The sequence below is a fragment of the Calidris pugnax genome, unplaced genomic scaffold, assembly GCF_001431845.1.
Source record: "Calidris pugnax isolate Ruff unplaced genomic scaffold, ASM143184v1 scaffold38, whole genome shotgun sequence".
NCBI lineage: Eukaryota > Metazoa > Chordata > Aves > Charadriiformes > Scolopacidae > Calidris > Calidris pugnax.
The window spans coordinates 102,086-121,166 of record NW_015090995.1 but is presented as its reverse complement, the minus strand read 5'-3'; the positions used below and the strand labels follow the sequence as shown (position 1 = coordinate 121,166).

The window sequence follows — 19,081 nt, the reverse complement described above, 5'->3', positions numbered from 1 at the left end:
CTTTTTATGGACTGTGTGGAGCAGGGTTGCTATGATACAGTCAGAGGCATTTTCATGAATCCTGTGGCAAATAACATTGAATCCTGCTTAAGCAGACAAACAGCAAGGAAGGTCTCCCATCACCCAGCCTCAGCAAACACACAGGAGCAATCACTGAAAGAGATTTTATACGTTATAAATATGCTATTTGCATACAAATGAATATTTTTTTCTTTGGGGCTGTATTTTCTAGGGGGTCAGCGCTTTGATTTATTTAAAGGAATGATCCCTCTTCTCCATCCCTGAGCTTAAGCATCCCCATAAACGTGAAGAACTCAACACCCACAAACCGGGGGGGAGTTACGGGGCCAAACCAGCCCCAGGAACCTGACCATGACCAGTCCCACGGAGCTGAGGGAGCAGGAGAAGCTCCACTACATACAGAGATTTTACAGCGTGCAAATGACACCCCGAATTTTGCAAGCACTTATGAGCACGGGGGATCTACTGGAAGCGACTAGGAACGCTGTGGCCCCCAAAAAAGCTGCTAATGCAGATTTTCATGGATTGAGCCGCTCCTGAAAAGCACGGCAAGACGGAGTTGTTTAACCAGGTAATTGCTCCTGCAAACCAGGCAGCTGGAGCCTCCACTGCAGGCTTGGGAAATGCAAAATTGCAGGTGCAAAACGACAAAAATAGGGGCAGGTGGCTCGAGGCCTGTTTGAAAAGGTGGCCACTGAGGACCAGGGGCGGCAAACAAGGACCAAACTACACAAGCAAGAAAGCCCAGCCTTTCCTCACTTTTTAGGCTTATTTCTTCTCTTTCCCCCAAAAAGTCCAACGGGAAGCCTGATAAAACAACATCAGCATTGCTACAATAACAAAGTTTCCTGCTCCCATTGCTCTACATAAACCTGCTCTCTTTGACTCCACCAGCCCCCGGGATAATAAAAAGGCGAGAAAGTTCTAATAAAATTACAGCAATTCCCTCAAACACGCTCCACAATGGGAAAAACAGAAGCTCCCAGTGATCGGTCCCCCGGCAGCCGAGCGTGCACGACCCCCTCTTCCTCCCCATGCACCCAGCAACACCCAGTTCCACCAGTGGAAGCAGAAGGGGCTGGCAGGGATGGGCAATGGGACACAGGAGGTATCACAGACCGTGGTGCACACACAGACCGTGGTGCACACACACACAGACCGTGGTGCACACACACACAGACCGTGGTGCACACACACACCTCCCAAATATCACCCCGAGAAGTACAAGCTCCCCACCAAGGAATGCACTTTGCAGGCACTGGAAAACCATGGTGGGTACCGAGCATTCCTCGTCAAAATCTTATTGAAAGGTAAACCTTCATGCCAGAGAGTGACCCTTGGGGAAAATAAACATTCAGACACGCTTTCAGCCCATTTTTAACTCGCTGGTTTGGTTTCTGTTGGTTTTTTTTTCTCCTCATTTTTCCACCTTTACTTCTCCAAATCACTATGTTACTTAAAACCATTTCACTGAAAGGATTCTTCTGGCTGCTGTTTGATTGATTCCCTTTCCAGGGTGATCTTTGCTCACTTATTATATTTCCAGGAGATTCTGCAACCCATAAAACTAATGTCAGATGATAGCTAACAGGGAAATAAAGCAAATTTGAGCTGTTTAACAACCCAAACCATCCTCAGCATCACACTTTATTTTATTTTTTTTATAAAAAGAAGATTTACTCAGTCTCTGAGGAAGTGAAGCCGATGCCTCTTGCACAGACAGCTACAAGTGAAGAGGGGGAACCAGAACCAGCAGGCACCCAAGCAGCTTCGCTCGGTTTCTATCACTGGGTCTTGGCTTTTCTACCCCATAAAATGGGCTACTGCCACCACACACTTCTTGTCAGCTTTGGGGGCCGACTCGTACCACCCCGGGACTCAGGGAATATTTTTTTTCTCTTTTCTTTACAGCTAAAGCCACTTTGAAAGTGCCAAATTTGCAGCCTTAAACTCAATTTCCAATCATGCCACCAGCCGAAATGGGCTCGGAAGCCCAGTAACGCATTTAACTTGCAGCAGACAGACTCTCACATGGAAATAACGATACATCTCCTTCTCTAAGCTCCAGCTGTATCTTTATGAATCTGCTACATGACTTTTTTTTTCTTTTTTTTTTTTGCCCGATTAGTAGAGGACATTAGATAAACAACAGACAGCTGGAACTAGCATGAACTAGTTAAATTATCAGGAAAATACAATTCCAGTGAACATCAGCAAGAGATGTAAACATTTTCAAACTGTGATCATTATTTTTTTCTTGTTTTGAGCAATTCTGATTTTTCCAGAGGGGAAAATAATAAACAAAAAATCCCGAAGATTTCTAACAGAAACATAGTACACAGACATATTTTCAAGCCATTGCTCTTTTCAGACATTCCCTTCGCATTCTGTCTAAACTTCATGCACTGAGAGTCGAGCCCCCCCAGCCAGCTCTGCTTCCCAGCTGTAAACATTGCAATTGTGGTCTAGACATCTTTCAACAGAAGGACCTCTAACTAGTGGACACCTTTTTCAGCAAGCCTATAATACACAACACGGCACTTCATTTTCAAGAAAATCAATGTAAATAAAGTCTCGCAAAACAACCCACCTCAAAATCTCGTTATCCTTGAGGTGGGCAAAGATTTTTCTTACATACATTACCAAAAATTATATATATATACACACACACAAGAAAGAAAAGAAAGCCAAAATAAAATTTCTAGAGTAATCAAAGCAAACCCCAACCCCTCCGGATCAGTTGCTTTAGCAAAGAAAAACAAAGCATGCATTCCCCTTTTTCTCTTTGATCCCTCCTTCCCAATTTGCAGAGATAGAAAGCATATACAAACAGAAAAAAGCCCGGCAGGTTATGTTTCCGTCCCTCTCGCATCTTTAAAGAAAGGAGCCGGGCTACATCAGTGGGCACGGAGAATTTGGAGGCTTTTGGGCTGAACATTGAGAAAACAAGTCAGATCATCAAGGCAACACAGATAAATAAAGTAAATAGAATTTCTCTGCCTTTTTTTTTTTTTTTTGTGGCTGAATGTTATTTTAGCAAAGATTTCATCCTTTAATAGGATTTCTCATCCTTCCCCCCCCCCCCCAAATGTCCAGAGCTCGATTCGATTGCACACACCACCACCTCTCACCTGGCAGCTACATGGTTACTCTCACAGACATCGCACATTAACTGCTTGCTAGAAATTGCACACAAAATTACTTATTATTAACTTGAGTCTCGATTTTAAAGGAAGCAAAATAAGACAGCCAGTGCTTACCACAGCAAGATATTTTCACTCTGCTTCTGACTAAATATGTATAGCTCTATCTCGCTAGCACAGAACGATATATGAATGGATTACTATTATTTATCACATTTAAAACCCAGGCAAAAGCAGCTACACTTACAGGCATACTTAAAAGACAAGACATGACAAAAGATTTAGGGAGAGATAATATACCAACGTCATACATATCACAGCGAGGCCATGTTGAAGCTCAACGCGTTTCCCCCCTCAGTAAGAAATCTCTCTCTCTCTCTTTCTCTCTCTCTCTCTCGCCTTTCTCTCTCTCTCTCTCTCGCTCTTGCTCTCTTGTTGAATTGCTAGTGGTAGTAGTAGCCCCCAACAGCTCAGGAGAAAAAATCCATTTAACGAGTGCCCAGGAAGAACATGAGTATGACATTCACAAGCAATAGCACCACAATCACTGCAAAAACGACCACCGTTTGAACATCCAAGGTCATGGTGCAATGCAGAACACTGTAGTGTTCAAGATGTGGGGCTGGCAGATTTGGAGAAGTCAACCTCTGCTCTGTAAGACTGTCCATACATCCACCATGCTAGAATAGAGGAGAAAACTGATCCTGGTTTTGGTTTTGTTCGTAAAATGCTTTGTGGTCTGCTTTGAGTTTATCCCCCTATCTGCTGTCTCTAGCTCACGCTGGAGCCCGCTACGTGGAGCATCATCACAACCAGTGAGCAACTTAAGATGCAAAAATCCTTCCTTTAGGAAAAGAAAGCGAGCGCTGGCTGCGAGCTTCTCTCTCTCTCTCTCTCTCGTCCCCCCTCTCTCTCCCGGTCTCTCTCTCTTGCTGGCTGGGCTGGCTTTTTTAATTCGGCAAGCCCGTGCGGGGAAGAAGCCTGGGTGAGTGTGAGAGCTCTGCAAGCTGCTGCGGCTGCATCTCTCTCTCGGTGCGAGGCGGACCCTTGCGCATACTAATCAGCTCCAGTGACCAGGCAGCGAAGGGATCCTGGCTGTCACTCAAACGCAAAAGGAAGCGCTGGCTCCATAAATACGCGACTCTTCCGCCCGCCGTGACGGGGAGCGCCGTGCAGGCATGGCTTTTTTCCCCCCCCCCAACTCTCCTCCCCACCTCTACTTTTGCGGCAGTTCGGGGGGAGGTCGGATGCCAACGTCGAGCTCCGGGAAGGCGTCTCCAGGCTTTCTGTGCCACGTAGATCCCGTTCCTCGCTGCCTCTGCACGATGGGGACACGGCTGCCCCGGCCGTACCGCCCGCGCCGGGCTTCAGCGTGGAAAATATTAAACGCCAGCAAAAAAACAAGAGCCAGTGCTGCCAGGAGCCTGCTCAGATCAGGTAGGGGAGCAGGAGGAAGAGCGGGGAAAAAAAGCGGCCAAAATAACAAAAAGACAAGCCCTGGTAACTTGGAAATTCATTGCAAGCCATTAAGGTGGGGATTTTGTAGGGGGAATGGGTTTTTAGCTGGGTACAACGCCTCGCACATCACCCCCTCGTAAATCTATGGCACAGCCTCTCTCCTCAGCACTGCACTGGGCTTCTCCACGCTAAGAGTTAAACTGAATTCTGAGTCTACAAATAGAGCTGTATAAAAGGGGAGTGGGGGGGAGAACAGGATGGAGGATCTTTATTCCATCCACAGCAGCCAGAAAAGCTCATTCCCACATTAAATTCACAAACACACTCGGCGTTTATGGTCCAGGTGCCAGTTGCCATCCCCAAACCTCAGTCCCAGATCCAGCAATTACCTGGGAGAAGCATCACACACACACACACATAAAAAAGATGTGCTCAGCTGGAAAAAGCAAATGATTTTACAGGCAGAGACAACTATAGAAGTGTTGCCAAGGCATACACATTACAGGCTAAAATGCACATACAGGGGCTGATCATCAGCACCTTCCAGGAACCTTCCTCCTCAGAACATCCCCGGGACCTTCCCACACAGACACAAGGCCAAAACCCCCCAGACAAACACTTATTTTCTTCTCCAGAAGCAAATAACAAGAGTTTGGGAGGACTTTAACGTTTTAAACCTGAAGGGACAGGGCCTGGAGTTGGCTTACACCAACAAGACACAGCCTTTTGTCCCATCGCAGTGTCCTTCTTCCAGGTGACATTTTTGGTCACCAGCATTTGGGGAAGGGCCGGGTGGGATTATGCTCCTACCTCCCCCCTTACAATCGATAATAAACCCAGCTATTTACTGTCAGGCTAATTTTATTTTTCTTCCTTTGCAGTAGCCAGAGGGCTCCCTCATAAGGAGCGGCCTTTTTCTACATCCACCCCTAAACACCATCAAAGGAGAGACCACGTTGGGTGGGCGAGGACAGACCCCCAAGTGCCCCCCCCTCCTCAGCCTCCGCTGAGCCCCCGTGGTTTGTGGAGACCAACCCTCATCCAACACACCAGCCTCCTTGTTTCTCACCAGCTTTCTAGCAAGTGTGGGCCATCATGTGTTTGCAGAGGCAGAGGGTGGGTTGTGTTGAGCAGTGCTAGAAATAAGAATGGTTTGGGTTAATCAGGGGGTTTCTTTTTCTCTCTTTTTTTCTTTCGTGCGATAAACACGGACTCCAGCAACTGAGACCCCCCTGCTCTCTTCAAGCAGAGAATTTCTCATTCAGGAGGAGAGAGAAAGGTGATGTTTCACCTGCCTGTTTACAAGAAGCTGCTTTAAACCTGCCCCGGGCCAGCAGCTCGGCAGCCCCACGCGCCAGGCTGTGCCCAGGTGGTGGATCTGCCTGATCACCACATCTCCTACCAAGTGTGCATTTTTAGGACAGTCAGTCTGCCTGATGCAATTTTCGATTAATCAGAATAGGAAATAGGTAACAGATGTGGAGTATTTATTATTGTTACCATCCTTTCCCAAAACAATACAGGTGATTTTCTGAAGTCCAAGCCTGAACACCCACAAACATCCACGAAATTCCAGTTTCAGCCTCACTAATGACAGTGACTGCTCCAAAATACACAACGGGCCCAAATATAGAAGCATCTTTACAGACAGTTCATCTTTTTCGCTGAATTGCAGTGATCACAGAGGGAGCCTGGCTCCAGACCCAGCCTGATACTTGTAGGGGGAACCCAGTGGGGATGTTCTACCTGCCCCTAGTGCCTGCAGACACCTCCGCAGACACAGCTCATCCCTCGCCTTCTCCTGCCCTGATTGCGTCCCCTCGACGCCGGGATGGGGAAGCAACGGGCAAGGTTTCACAGCAGACTCCTCTGTGCTTCTGCATATAGACACAGGGAGCAAAAATCAGGCAGGTAAAAGCAGCAGAGGCCTAAGAAATATCCAGAAAAAAAAAAAAAAAAGGTGCAGTAGCCATCACACATGCTCAATAGCTACTTCCGTGGCTGAAAAAGAGGATTTCATGAGGAGCGCTGTGCCTGGCAGGGCTCAGGCAGTCACTCTGCGAGAGCTGAGCCAGTCAGAGCACAGGGGTGGGCAGAGATTATAAATAGAGGCAATGAAACCAGCCCCCCCTCAGCCTGGAAACCGCCTGCCAGCTGCAGGCAGGAGGTCCCCCACCATCCCACTCCCCACGTCCAGCCTGTGCGTCACCAGCTGGGGGGGTTGATGGCTGCGGAGACCCCACCATCACCCCGACCTGCAGTGATGCTGCAAGTCCAGGAGGCTCCGGCCGCAGCACCCGTCCTCCCTGGGTCACACTCCAGAGCAAACGCCCCAAGAGATGAGGCAGGAAAGCACCTCACCACGTACAGAGGCAAATGTTGGGCTCCGGTGAAAACTGTGTGTGTAACAGCCACCGAGGGTGAGCAGCACAACCAGATTTACTGCACAGAAGCTTCTATTTAAATTATATCCCCAGTATTCCCAATAGTACTTGCTGCTTTATATAATTTCCCGTGCCATCTGCGTGCACTAAATGTTAATTTTACTACGAAAATGGATGGTACTTGCTCTTAGAAGCCTCACTGAAAAAGAACACCTACACAACAGGGGTTTATATAAAACCACCGCAAAGTTTAACTTCATGTAAAGCTTTCTGAAAAGTTTGATCTAACCTTCTGTATAGAGCTAAGCAGAGGAACTAGAAGAAAAGATTTGTAACAGTTACATAAAACACCAGCTCCCCTCACAGCACAGCACATGCCCTGACACCACAGTAGCTGTGAGGAGCACGATTTGTAACGCAAGATCAGTGATGGCTTCTGTATGAGAGAGCAGTTTTGAGCTTTGGCCAGGGCTTCCACTAATACACCACGCACATACAACTACACATATACATAAATCTCTATACAGGCATAAATATAAAGAGAAATTGTATTCTGGGCTCTCAAATAGCAGACAAATTAGAAGGGCTCCTACACCACCATTAATTACAATATGGTAATTTTGAGGCAAGCCTCTGAAGCAGATGATGCCAAGTCTCATTCCTTCTGTGCGTAAGGCCCTGGGCTCAGCCATGTGACCACGACTCCCTCCAATGGATGTCTCCAGCAATTAGCACAACCCACCACTGCCAGCTTCACAAACACAGCTCCAACTCCGGAGCGAGGATTTATCACCGAAATGCTTCAAGGTTCTATATCCCATTCCCACTCATGGGTACACAGTCTCCCCAGGAGCTGGCAGGATTGGGGGGCAACCCAGGGCTTCAACTCCAGCCCCCGTCGCTCCCCCGTGCAGATTAACACCCTCCCCTGCAGCAAGCTCTCGGACACGTAGAGGCATCTATGTTTTCCTGCCACATCAACTGCATCTTCCATTGACCACAAAAATGAAACAACCTCATAACCTCAATGCAGACCCAGTGAATTCCATTCGTGTGTGGCTGAGATTTGGGATTGGGCACGAGGACCCCAACTCTGCCAGGCCTGGGAAACCTGCTCGTCAGTTGGCCAAAGGAGATAAATCTTTTGGAAACTATTTATTTATTTTTTTTTGGAAACTTTTCGGAAAGTGGGTTTTTTTAGTCCCATGCCTTGCATCGGAATAAAATGATGGTCCTGTTGGTCTGGACTGGATGAAACCCACGGCCCAGGGGAAAAGCAATCGTCCATCATGAACTGCTTCGGTTCTTTTCTATTCCCTCTTTGAGCACAAGTCCCATCTCAGACCTATATGGCACTGTGAGAGAAGTTTAAACTTTTCATTTTAATTAATATTCTCCTCAAAGAGGAAGGAACAGCGACCAACAGCACCCAAGGCTGTGGGGGCAGGAGATGGGCAACTGCTCTTCCATTCCATTCCTCCTCTGCTGAGACTGCTGCCCTGCAGCATCAGGCACCGATGTGGTATTTGACTCGTGGAGTCCATTAGAGATTACGAGAAGACCATCAAATTAATTCTTTTTTTCTAAAGCTAGCCCGGAATTAAACTCAGGGATTCAGAGATTAAAGGCCAGTGGGATTATGATTTGCTAAATTTCCAAAAAGGAGGATTTTCTTAAGCTGGGAGTTGCCTCTTTTCCCTTTCTCGTCACAGTAAATCTGACACAGAGCCCTCTTCTCCCACCCTTCGTCCAGAGGGCAGGCACCAGCCAACGAGCTGCAGAGCTGCAGCAAAAGGCTTATTTCTCCTCAAGAATCTCCATAATCTTATATGTTTATGGACTCTCTGTCCCAGCCCTCTCTACCAGAGAGAAAACAAGTGGAGAAAAGGAAACAAAGTGGTGGAGTGGCCAAAACAAGTGGAGGTTCCTCCAGTATCTTCCACATTAACTGCACGAGACGCTTTAGCAAATTCCCAGCACAGCTGGACGAGCAAATGATTCATTTACAGGACTAATATAAAATACAATTAGAGAAAGACAAAGGGGAAAGGTAGGCAAGGGTAAGAGGATGATCTCAAAAGCTGGTGAGACATAAACAGACTTCAGAATAAGAACTGCATAAAGAAAGGCTGAGTCGAGAGCCTGCGAAGCAGTGAAACGGGAGAGAAGGTGGATGGGGAGAAGAGCAGAGCAGGACCCGCAAAGCAAAATGCTCTTTTAGCAAGGCTAGGAGTGCTGGAAAAAAAGAGTAAAGTTACGTTTTTAAGCCCACTTTTGCAATGTTTAGAGAACACAGGGCGCTGCCGGAGGCTGAGTTTGCCACACTGCTTAACCTGCAAGACCAACTGGCCAAGAGCACTACACAAAGCTCAGAGGCTGCAGGGACAGACCTGAGCATCTCTGGGTCACTGCTCTCACTATTCCACGAAAACGAAAAACAAGAATTTCACCCAAAGATGGGAAGCATCACATTGACCTCCACAGCTTGATCCTTGGTAGACGGACTATATACAAAGAAACACAGAGCTCAGGCAAGCTGTAGTTGGTGAACTCTTTTCCATTCTTCACCGGTTCTAATTTTATCTCAGAAAACAAGAAGCGATACACAACAGAATTATGTCCCCAGTATAGAAATTGATTGATTTATAACCCTTTCATTTAATACTAACAGCCAGACAGGACAGCAATCAAAGGCAGGCCAGGGAGGTTGGGATATGCTTGTGCACCAGCCCTGGTTAACCACCCTCTTGAAAACTAACCGTGTTCCAGATGAACAGGTCTCAACCCGTAGAGCAAAGGGCAGTAGTGACATGTCAGATACCAGCCAGGATGGCCTTGGACCACATCTGGAGACCTCAATTAATCCTGGTTTCTTCTACAAACAGAGCCAGCATCTCAGCAGATGGTGCTCTTTCCTCTGTCGAAGAATTTGAGCGCGTGCATGATGCTGTAAGGGGGGAAATAAACCCAAAGCCTTGGCACTGTCGTCTTACAAGGTGTCCAGATGCTTCTTCCAGAGCACCCTGATCAGATGCCATCTGTATCCTGGCACGGCTTCGTGCTTCCCTGCTAATATCCTGCCCTCAGCTGCTGGGCTGAGCCACACACACACAACCCAAGGCTCTGCCCCAGCAGCGGCCGTGCTACGCCAAGGAGCCACGTCCTCATCTCAGCAGTTTTCATAGCTTTTGTGCCACTACACAAATCATGCCCAAATGGCACCAAGAGCGAGCCTGTCTGGGGGGTTCATTCTGTTGTGCTTGTCTGGATTGCAGCGAGAACAACAGAGCTTCTATTTTTAAGTTCACTTGAACTTAAAGCATTAAGACAGACTAAAATCTCATGCCCCCGGCAATCATGTTGCAATTGCTTTCTCTTCTCCCTGCATCTGCTCCACACCCCAGCCTGTACTCCAGAAGCATCCTTAGACTCACAATTTTGAAAAAGAAGAGGAAAAAAACCCTCAAATCCAGCAGAAATGTGGTAACACCAATTACCCTGGTCACAAAGAAAGACTTCAGGGACTGAGAAAGTTCAGTTTCAAAGGACCCATCAAATTTAGATGTTCATTTTAACCTTATATAAGCTCTCTTCTGTCTGAAAAAAAATTGGCCTAAAAGAATACATAGACTTTTACTTCTTAATTTTACTTCTCAGGCTTCTGGGCTTGCAGTTGAGCCCAGAAACAAGGAAAAGAAAAAAAAAAAAAGCCCAAACTACAGAAAAATCCAAGACAAGTCCCTTCCTTCCACTGTCCCTTCCTTCCACTGCTCCCTCCAGGTCCTCTTAGAGGAACTTCAGTGCTTCTGCTCTCATTTCTGACATTACATGGCAGAGATCTTCACACCCAACACGTACCTGGAGACAGTGGCAAGTGAGAAGAAAATAATCCTCACTCACTAGAAACTACCTTACAAATGTGGGGTCACTGTCCCCAGTGGGGTCCCCGAGAAATACAGCTGCACAGACCCAAAGAAGAGAAAATCAAAGGGCATATTTCAGCTTTGCCACAACACAGGAAGGTCCTTTGAAATCCAAATGCATCATATTTCCTACGCTGTTAAAAAAGCAAATCTAATAGAGTATTTTCATCTGCCTAAGCCTGCGGAGGCCCCGCAATTAGCAGTGAGGAGAGAGATGCCGGGCAGAATGGAAAGAGCCGGGTCCACGATGCTAATACTAAACGGCGGCGTCAAAAATTACAAAGAGGAAAAGGCAGAAAAGAAGAAAAAAATGTTTCTGGTTCTGCTTTGTGCCTTCATTGACTGGCCTTGGGGAAAACACGGATTTAATGAGCAGCTCTCCTGCACGAGAACTCTCCCTCCTCCACCCAACAGATGATAATCAGCCCTGCTTATGGGCACGGCCAAACGGGGAGAAACGCAAAGGCTTATGAACCAAAAAGTCCTGATGAAGTTCACTCCCTGGGACTTGTTACTCAACTTTTTACTGCTGCTCTGTGGGCCTGAGCTCACCCCGAGGGAAATATGAAATTATCCACCAGGTAGGAAGGCAGAGCCCGGACACAGTCCTGTGACTGACTGTCCCATGGCCCAACGCCGTGGCAGGGGGGAGCAGAAGCCCCGGCGGTGCCTCACGCAAGATGGAAAGAAATGGCCCTCAGCTCCTTGCAGCCCTCCTCATACTCCTTCTGCAACACTCTTGGCTTTGGCTTCCCTGGATTTCTCCTTGTCAGGATATTGAGTAAAGAAAAACCCATCTTATTAAGAAGCTGACCCATGGGTCTCATGTTCTTCACACAAATTAACCTAGAGAATTAGATGTATTTCATATAAATCATTTTCTCCCCCTCTCTCTGCCTGCCAAAAAAAAGGAGAGGGAACAGCCTATTGAATCTGGCACTCTTTTAATGAAGAAAACGAGGCAAGGCAACCTAATGAAGTAGGAATTCCAGCTGGATATTAGTAGATGTACGAATAGAACATAAAACACTCATTTTTATCAGCAATAATATCTGCATTAAAAGGGAAAAAGAAGTTTATAGCTTTTCTCTTTTTTTTTTTTCCTTTCTCCAAATGAGGCAAATGAATGCCAAGAGGTTTTCATTTCCTATTCCATCCCGACTCAGTGGGATCTCTTGCAGTGATGGGTCCCTGTCTGGTGCTACACAGCAGCCTCCCAGGAGTGCCCAGCGCCTGCCCTCCTGCCAGCTGCTCGTGACAACGTGCCACCGCAGCGAGCCAAGGGGACACCCGCCGTGCGGGATCACAGGGACAAACCTGCTTGCTGGAGGACACAGGTTAAACACAAGGGGCACAGAAAAGGAACCTGGTGCTGCCTTGGCTTCTTCAAGAAGCCCAAATTGCACTTTTGCATCATTAATCAGCAATGCCAATGTAGAGGTGCACCAGGATAGAGCCGAGGGTCACTGTGCTGCCCCAAACATGGTACTGTATGAGGTCTGCAGCCTGAGAACAGCTACGGCAGAGAAGGTGTGGTGCAATTTACTGTCTGCCCAACATTGTCTTGGGTAAAATCCAAGGAATTCCGCAGCATGGCATCTCTGGGGAGATCTTATAGTGGCATTTCAGTACCGAAAGGGAGAAAACTGGAGGGGAACCTTTTACAGGGGAGTGTAGAAATAGGATGAGGGGTAATAGTTTAAAACTAGAAGAGGGGAGATTGAGATGAGATCTGGGGAAGAAATTTTTCCCTCTGAGGGTGGTGAGAGCCTGGCCCAGGTTGCCCAGAGAAGCTGTGGCTGCCCCATCCCTGGAGGGGTTCAAGGGCAGGTTGGAGGGGGCTTGGAGCAACCTGGGCTGGTGGGAGGTGTCCCTGCCCAGGGCAGGGGGTAGAACTAGGGACCTTTAAGGTTCCTTCCAACCCAAACCATTCTGTGATTCTAACCCCCTGAACAGAGCACTTGTGCACATGAATACGCCTCCTTGGGTTCAGCAGGAGTTCACCAGAGCTCTGGACCAACAACTGAACTGGACTTCTCACCCACACCCTCCTACCAGACCAAATTAGAGATTTCACAGCCTGGCCTTTTCACTGCCTCCCAGATACAATCATTCTGGCCATTCTCTAACAATACTCCTCTTTCCTCTCCCTGCCCACATTACATAATAGGCAACTTCATTTATTTATTTATTTATTTTCATAAGACGTCTTCATAACAATAGAAACTATTGGAGACCAAGATAACTTGATGAATTTTTCCTATTATCTAAGAGCTTAGTCACTCAGGGAATTAGTCATGTTCAAAATAACAGCCAGGCTCAAAGAGATTCAGAGCAACCGTTCTGGAGCAGAAGCAGCTAATGTCATAAATACATTAAGATGTTAGCTTGAAGCATTTCAGAGATTTTTCATGAAGTGTTTAAAAAAAGAAAAACCCTTTGACTAGATACAAGGAAATCAGGTTCTTAGCGTTTACAAAGCCCCGCTGTGCTCAAACACCAGAACCCGGCACAGGAGAGGGACAGATGGACTGGGTGACCACACGGTGCGCGTGGATTCCCAGGGAGTGCATCCTGCACCATGCTCCACGAAATAACCTTTCATATTTCCATGGCACCCTCCAAGCAACGGTCTCAAAGGGTTTTCCAGACATCCCCGATGAATAATTAGAACGTATCTCAGGGGACAGAGAAGTTACCAGCATGTCCATTATCCAGCAGGGAGGAACTGGGGCACAGAGCCATGGTTTGGAGGTGGGACTAGAGCCAGACCTCCCCCTATCCTCTCTTGAGACTGACACCAGGGCAGTTGTCGGTATATATCAGGTATTTATCCAAAGATTTTTATTCACGGGAGTGTAGAAATAGGATGAGGGGTAATAGTTTAAAACTAGAAGAGGGGAGATTGAGATGAGATCTGGGGAAGAAATTTTTCCCTCTGAGGGTGGTGAGAGCCTGGCCCAGGTTGCCCAGAGAAGCTGTGGCTGCCCCATCCCTGGAGGGGTTCAAGGGCAGGTTGGAGGGGGCTTGGAGCAACCTGGGCTGGTGGGAGGTGTCCCTGCCCAGGGCAGGGGGTAGAACTAGGGACCTTTAAGGTTCCTTCCAACCCAAACCATTCTGTGATTCTAACCCCCTGAACAGAGCACTTGTGCACATGAATACGCCTCCTTGGGTTCAGCAGGAGTTCACCAGAGCTCTGGACCAACAACTGAACTGGACTTCTCACCCACACCCTCCTACCAGACCAAATTAGAGATTTCACAGCCTGGCCTTTTCACTGCCTCCCAGATACAATCATTCTGGCCATTCTCTAACAATACTCCTCTTTCCTCTCCCTGCCCACATTACATAATAGGCAACTTCATTTATTTATTTATTTATTTTCATAAGACGTCTTCATAACAATAGAAACTATTGGAGACCAAGATAACTTGATGAATTTTTCCTATTATCTAAGAGCTTAGTCACTCAGGGAATTAGTCATGTTCAAAATAACAGCCAGGCTCAAAGAGATTCAGAGCAACCGTTCTGGAGCAGAAGCAGCTAATGTCATAAATACATTAAGATGTTAGCTTGAAGCATTTCAGAGATTTTTCATGAAGTGTTTAAAAAAAGAAAAACCCTTTGACTAGATACAAGGAAATCAGGTTCTTAGCGTTTACAAAGCCCCGCTGTGCTCAAACACCAGAACCCGGCACAGGAGAGGGACAGATGGACTGGGTGACCACACGGTGCGCGTGGATTCCCAGGGAGTGCATCCTGCACCATGCTCCACGAAATAACCTTTCATATTTCCATGGCACCCTCCAAGCAACGGTCTCAAAGGGTTTTCCAGACATCCCCGATGAATAATTAGAACGTATCTCAGGGGACAGAGAAGTTACCAGCATGTCCATTATCCAGCAGGGAGGAACTGGGGCACAGAGCCATGGTTTGGAGGTGGGACTAGAGCCAGACCTCCCCCTATCCTCTCTTGAGACTGACACCAGGGCAGTTGTCGGTATATATCAGGTATTTATCCAAAGATTTTTATTCACCATAACATCAGATCTTTCTTAACCTGGACAATTTTTGGGTACTTTTACAGCAACACTAGCAGGAAGCTATAATTGAAAGATTAAAGCCCCAAACTGAGAGAGAAATGGAAAACAGAGCAAAAACCATATGGGTGAGAAAAATCCCACAAATAAATGTATTTTATGGGATTGACTTAAGGCTTCGGGAGCAACATGGCATTGCAGCACACACAAAATTCTCCAGGGTGGGCAGAGCTCATTCAACACAATCATCCTCCAGGGACAGCAGATCCCAGGATGAACAGGAACAATCTTGGAATAAGCCACACTCTAAGACCCCTTTTTCCATCCCATCCTGGGCCTGGCTTCTCTCCACCAATTGCACTTCCTTGTCCAAACTTTCAAAAATGAAAATCAGACCCAAACTGCTTTCTTCCACTTCTCATTCACCGACTTCACATGGAGCTTTTTCGGATTATGGAGTGCAAAGAGCCTTTGTACTTTAAATATCTCATAATTTGCAAACTGACAAGCGGAGAAGAATCAGTAAGGAAAAATGTAAGAAAGTTTTCTGACTGAACTGGCTCATGAACATCTCCACCGCTTGCAGTATTTGGCCCTTTTATTCCCCGAATTCCTATTCAACATATTTTAAGTTGCGATGATTTACAACAGCTTACTTTTTGTTTATGACAGCAATGTAAAATATCAACAGATTGATTTTAAATGTTTGAACAACAGGCACCGTAAGAATGTGACTATATATGCCTGCAAAAAAACACAAAAAGAAAGACTGGGACTCTGTATCTACTGAAGCTCGTGGCTGCACTCACTCTGACTCCACAGGCACAACACTGAGCCCAGAATCAGACCCTGTGTGAGGAAATACCGAGGAAGATGCGCACTTGTCTTTCCTGTAATCCAGCCAAAGGCTTGGGGAAAAACTCTGCCCTTGTCAGATACAAAACGATTCCAGAAAAGGCTGTTTTATGGCATGATTTAAAGCAACTCATTTGATTATCATGCCGGATCAATATCCTCTGTGCAGAATGCCTAACCAAATAATCATCGTCCTTACAATGCCCATCAGATGTGTAGATTTATTCTCATCACTACCAATGACAATTAGTTTCATCTTTCTGGGTGAGAAACAGATATTCACAGAGTTTAGCAACTTAGTACCAATGAAGCATGTAAAATACCCTCATGGGATGCTAGCATAATTGGCAAAAGATTAATTGTTTAAAAAACAGAAAGCAGCACATGCAAAGGAGAAGAAAAAGCAGCCCCGACAGCTTAATATTATGGAATAATAGCTAGGTTTAAGGGGCTGATTTAGAAATAAAGAACCACCTGCCACGAGAACAAAAGGTACTATCACTTGCAAAATATTAGTGACACGCTTCCCTGAGATGAGTAACTCTGAAAGGGAGCGGGTCTGATTCTTTAACCCAACCCAGTGCTGAGAGTGATAGAAAACAGTACTTTCAATAAATCAGTGTTGTGCAGAACTCCTGAGGAATCAGCCTAAAATCCAGGTTGAGACCAACGTGCCTGAGCAGAACAAAGTTCAGGGATGCTATTCAAAATAAATTCGTTGCTGCTCTTTAGTAGATACATAGAAAATAGTATCAGAGTCAAAAAAGACAGCTGAAAATCCATAATACAGGCTTAGAGCTGATGAAAATTGGTCCAGTGCTGCTCTAGATGAAAGACCAAGGTTCCTCGCCATCGGGGAGGTGGCTGAGTGCGTGTGAACGGAGCAGCCAACCTTTGCTCAGGAGTCAACTGAGCCATTTTCTATTTCTGGATCACATTTTAGCCCGTAGACTGAGACAATAATATTCACACTGACGTGCTGAAACAAAGCTACTTCTGGTGTGGAATAACTGATTTGTTTACCAGAGTGCACCAATAATACGATCCAACATTTTAAACGCTAAAAATTAAACCAATGGGAAGAACAGGCAAAATCTGCATTAGATGGAATATAACTGTCTGCATTGGCGCTTGGCCAGGACATCTGGACCAATAAGCCTTGTCTTGCAAAAGCAGAGCTGAATTTGTATGGACCAAGTGTCACCAGGACCTTGGCTTCATGGCGTGGCCATAAGAAGGTTCCCAGTAGCCCAGAGCCTCCGCTGTTCGCCCATCGAATCCCTCGGAGCGCAGCCCCCCATCCCCAGGGAACCAGGCTCTTCGCTCGCAAGAGATTGCAAAGATCTCTGCTGGATTGGTCTTATTTGGTTCACTTTTACTTTGTCGGTTTGCAATATTTTTTTCCCTTATTTTCAGATGATCTAGAAATACACGGAGTATCTTCATGTACTGCTGAGGCTGCTAAACTGCTGTGTAAAATACAGAAACCACAGCCCTCTCTTTCATTTTTCCCTTATTAGAAGGAGCAATATCGGGAAATTCCTGGGTAGAACCTACTTCAAAAAATCAATCACTGGCGTTTCCCTTTCCCCCCACAATATTTTAAATTACAGGCTACTCAGCAACCACTATAATTTCTCTCTAAGAGAAGGCAAAGATTAGACTAATCAGAACAAAATAACAAAGTCTCCCTTATTGCCAGCAGCAAGAAAGGAAGCTGGAAAGATAAGAGGACGAGGAAGTGTCAAGTCTTGCGCGATGTCAATTAGAACAGCAGTTCCCCCTGCACCACATCCCCTCCTTTCCCCACCAGAGCTCAGCAGTCACCCAGGAGGAAAGGAAAAAAGGATGAAAGAGCCACATCCAGCTTTCCATCACCACTTTTCTTTCAGCGGAGTAATCCCTGCAAATGTAAATTGGCAAATGGGGGAAAGGCGATTTGTGTTGCTTAGACACCAGCGGAGAGGGGAAAAGCGCTACCCCGGGGAGGGGAGGGGACAGGGTGGCAGAAGACCTGGATGCTCCGAGGGTGGGAGGAGGCAGCAAAAAACCCCAAACTGTTGCTGCTTGGGAGTCAAGCCTTAAACAGGACCCTCAACAAACGTGCTATCTGCCGCAGGCTGCTGTCTACACCCTCACGTTATGCTTCCAGCACCGGCTTCACAGTCGTTGAAAAGCATCGATCGTTAAGCTCCTGTTTGTATAAGTATCTTAAGAGGGGATGGAGGGCAGGAGGAAGCTGCGCAGGGCGTCACGGAGCTGGTGGCTGGGCACCAGGAGAGAACAGGCAGTGATTTCTGTGCTGGCTCCAAAATCATCCCATCCCCGCTGCCGGTAACATCTGCCGGGTGCCCCCACCGGAGCCCAAAGGCAGGGGCTGAGCCAGGTGACGCCAACGGCCCGATGCTGCCAACCACCCAGAGCGGGTCCGTGCCACAGGACCAGCCCGTAGGGATGCCCCGAGGCTCCCGGCAGGATGAAAAACGCCCAGGGAAGGGCAACACACAAAAAAAAAACCCACCCTGCAAAACCCAGCCCAGCGCAGTGAGCTGAGGGAAATGCCGTTGCAAAGCAAAGCTGTGAGAGGAGGGAGAGCTGGGGAGGAGGAGATCTCAATAACAACCGCATCTCTTCACAGGGAAGTTTCTGAATGAGAAACAGGGACCCTTGCCGAGACGGGGGAACTTCCCCGGCTTCCCTCCTGGCAGACACAGCCCCTCCGAGCCCCACGCCAGGCACAGCCAGGGCAGCTGCACATTGGCAGGGGTTTTTTTTTTATTATTAAGCAGAGCTGTCACTGTTTAAACTGCTTTCCTGAAGCCTCTGCACTTCAGAGGAGTGTTTTACAGCCTGATGCAAGCAAAGGCAGGGACGCCCCGGCTCAGCAGCACATTCAGGCTCCCCCCGCACCGCAACTCATCATCCCCAGAAGGGGCAGATCTGACAGGTCCCAGTGGCGGTAACGCCGCCGCCGCCAGCATCCCCGTGCCGGTGCTCCTCTCCTTCCAGTCCTCCCCCCGGCTCTGACACCACACACCCCACACACGAGCACCTGCAAAATCCCTTGGCTTTCCCCCCACCACAAACCCACCAGTTCACCCTCCCGAAACCCACCTCCCCAGCCCCCCCCCAGTGCCCCCCCCACTCCCTCCCAGTCCGTCCCAGTCCCTCACCAGGCAGGCCTTGCGGGTGCGCTGGGGGGGGATGGCTCCCTTGTGGTTGCGGCGGTAGCCGTGCCAGACGGGCCGCTCGCCGTA

General features: G+C 47.4%; 1 protein-coding gene across 10 annotated transcripts in view; it reads right to left on the bottom strand.

Moving 5' to 3' along the window:
* Positions 1-19,081, bottom strand: part of ARHGEF9 (Cdc42 guanine nucleotide exchange factor 9) — a 191,794-nt gene that overhangs the window by 116,466 nt on the left and 56,247 nt on the right. The window contains exon 1 of one of the 10 annotated variants that reach the window (XM_014955084.1): positions 3,465-4,295. The exons of 7 other annotated variants lie outside the window; for them this stretch is intronic. In XM_014955084.1, coding sequence (XP_014810570.1) covers positions 3,465-3,473 — 9 coding nt within the window. In that variant the 5' untranslated portion in view covers positions 3,474-4,295. Of the gene's footprint in view, positions 1-3,464; positions 4,296-19,081 lie in introns of those variants that run through there. 2 more of the 10 variants (XM_014955085.1, XM_014955086.1) reach the window with 2 other exon arrangements.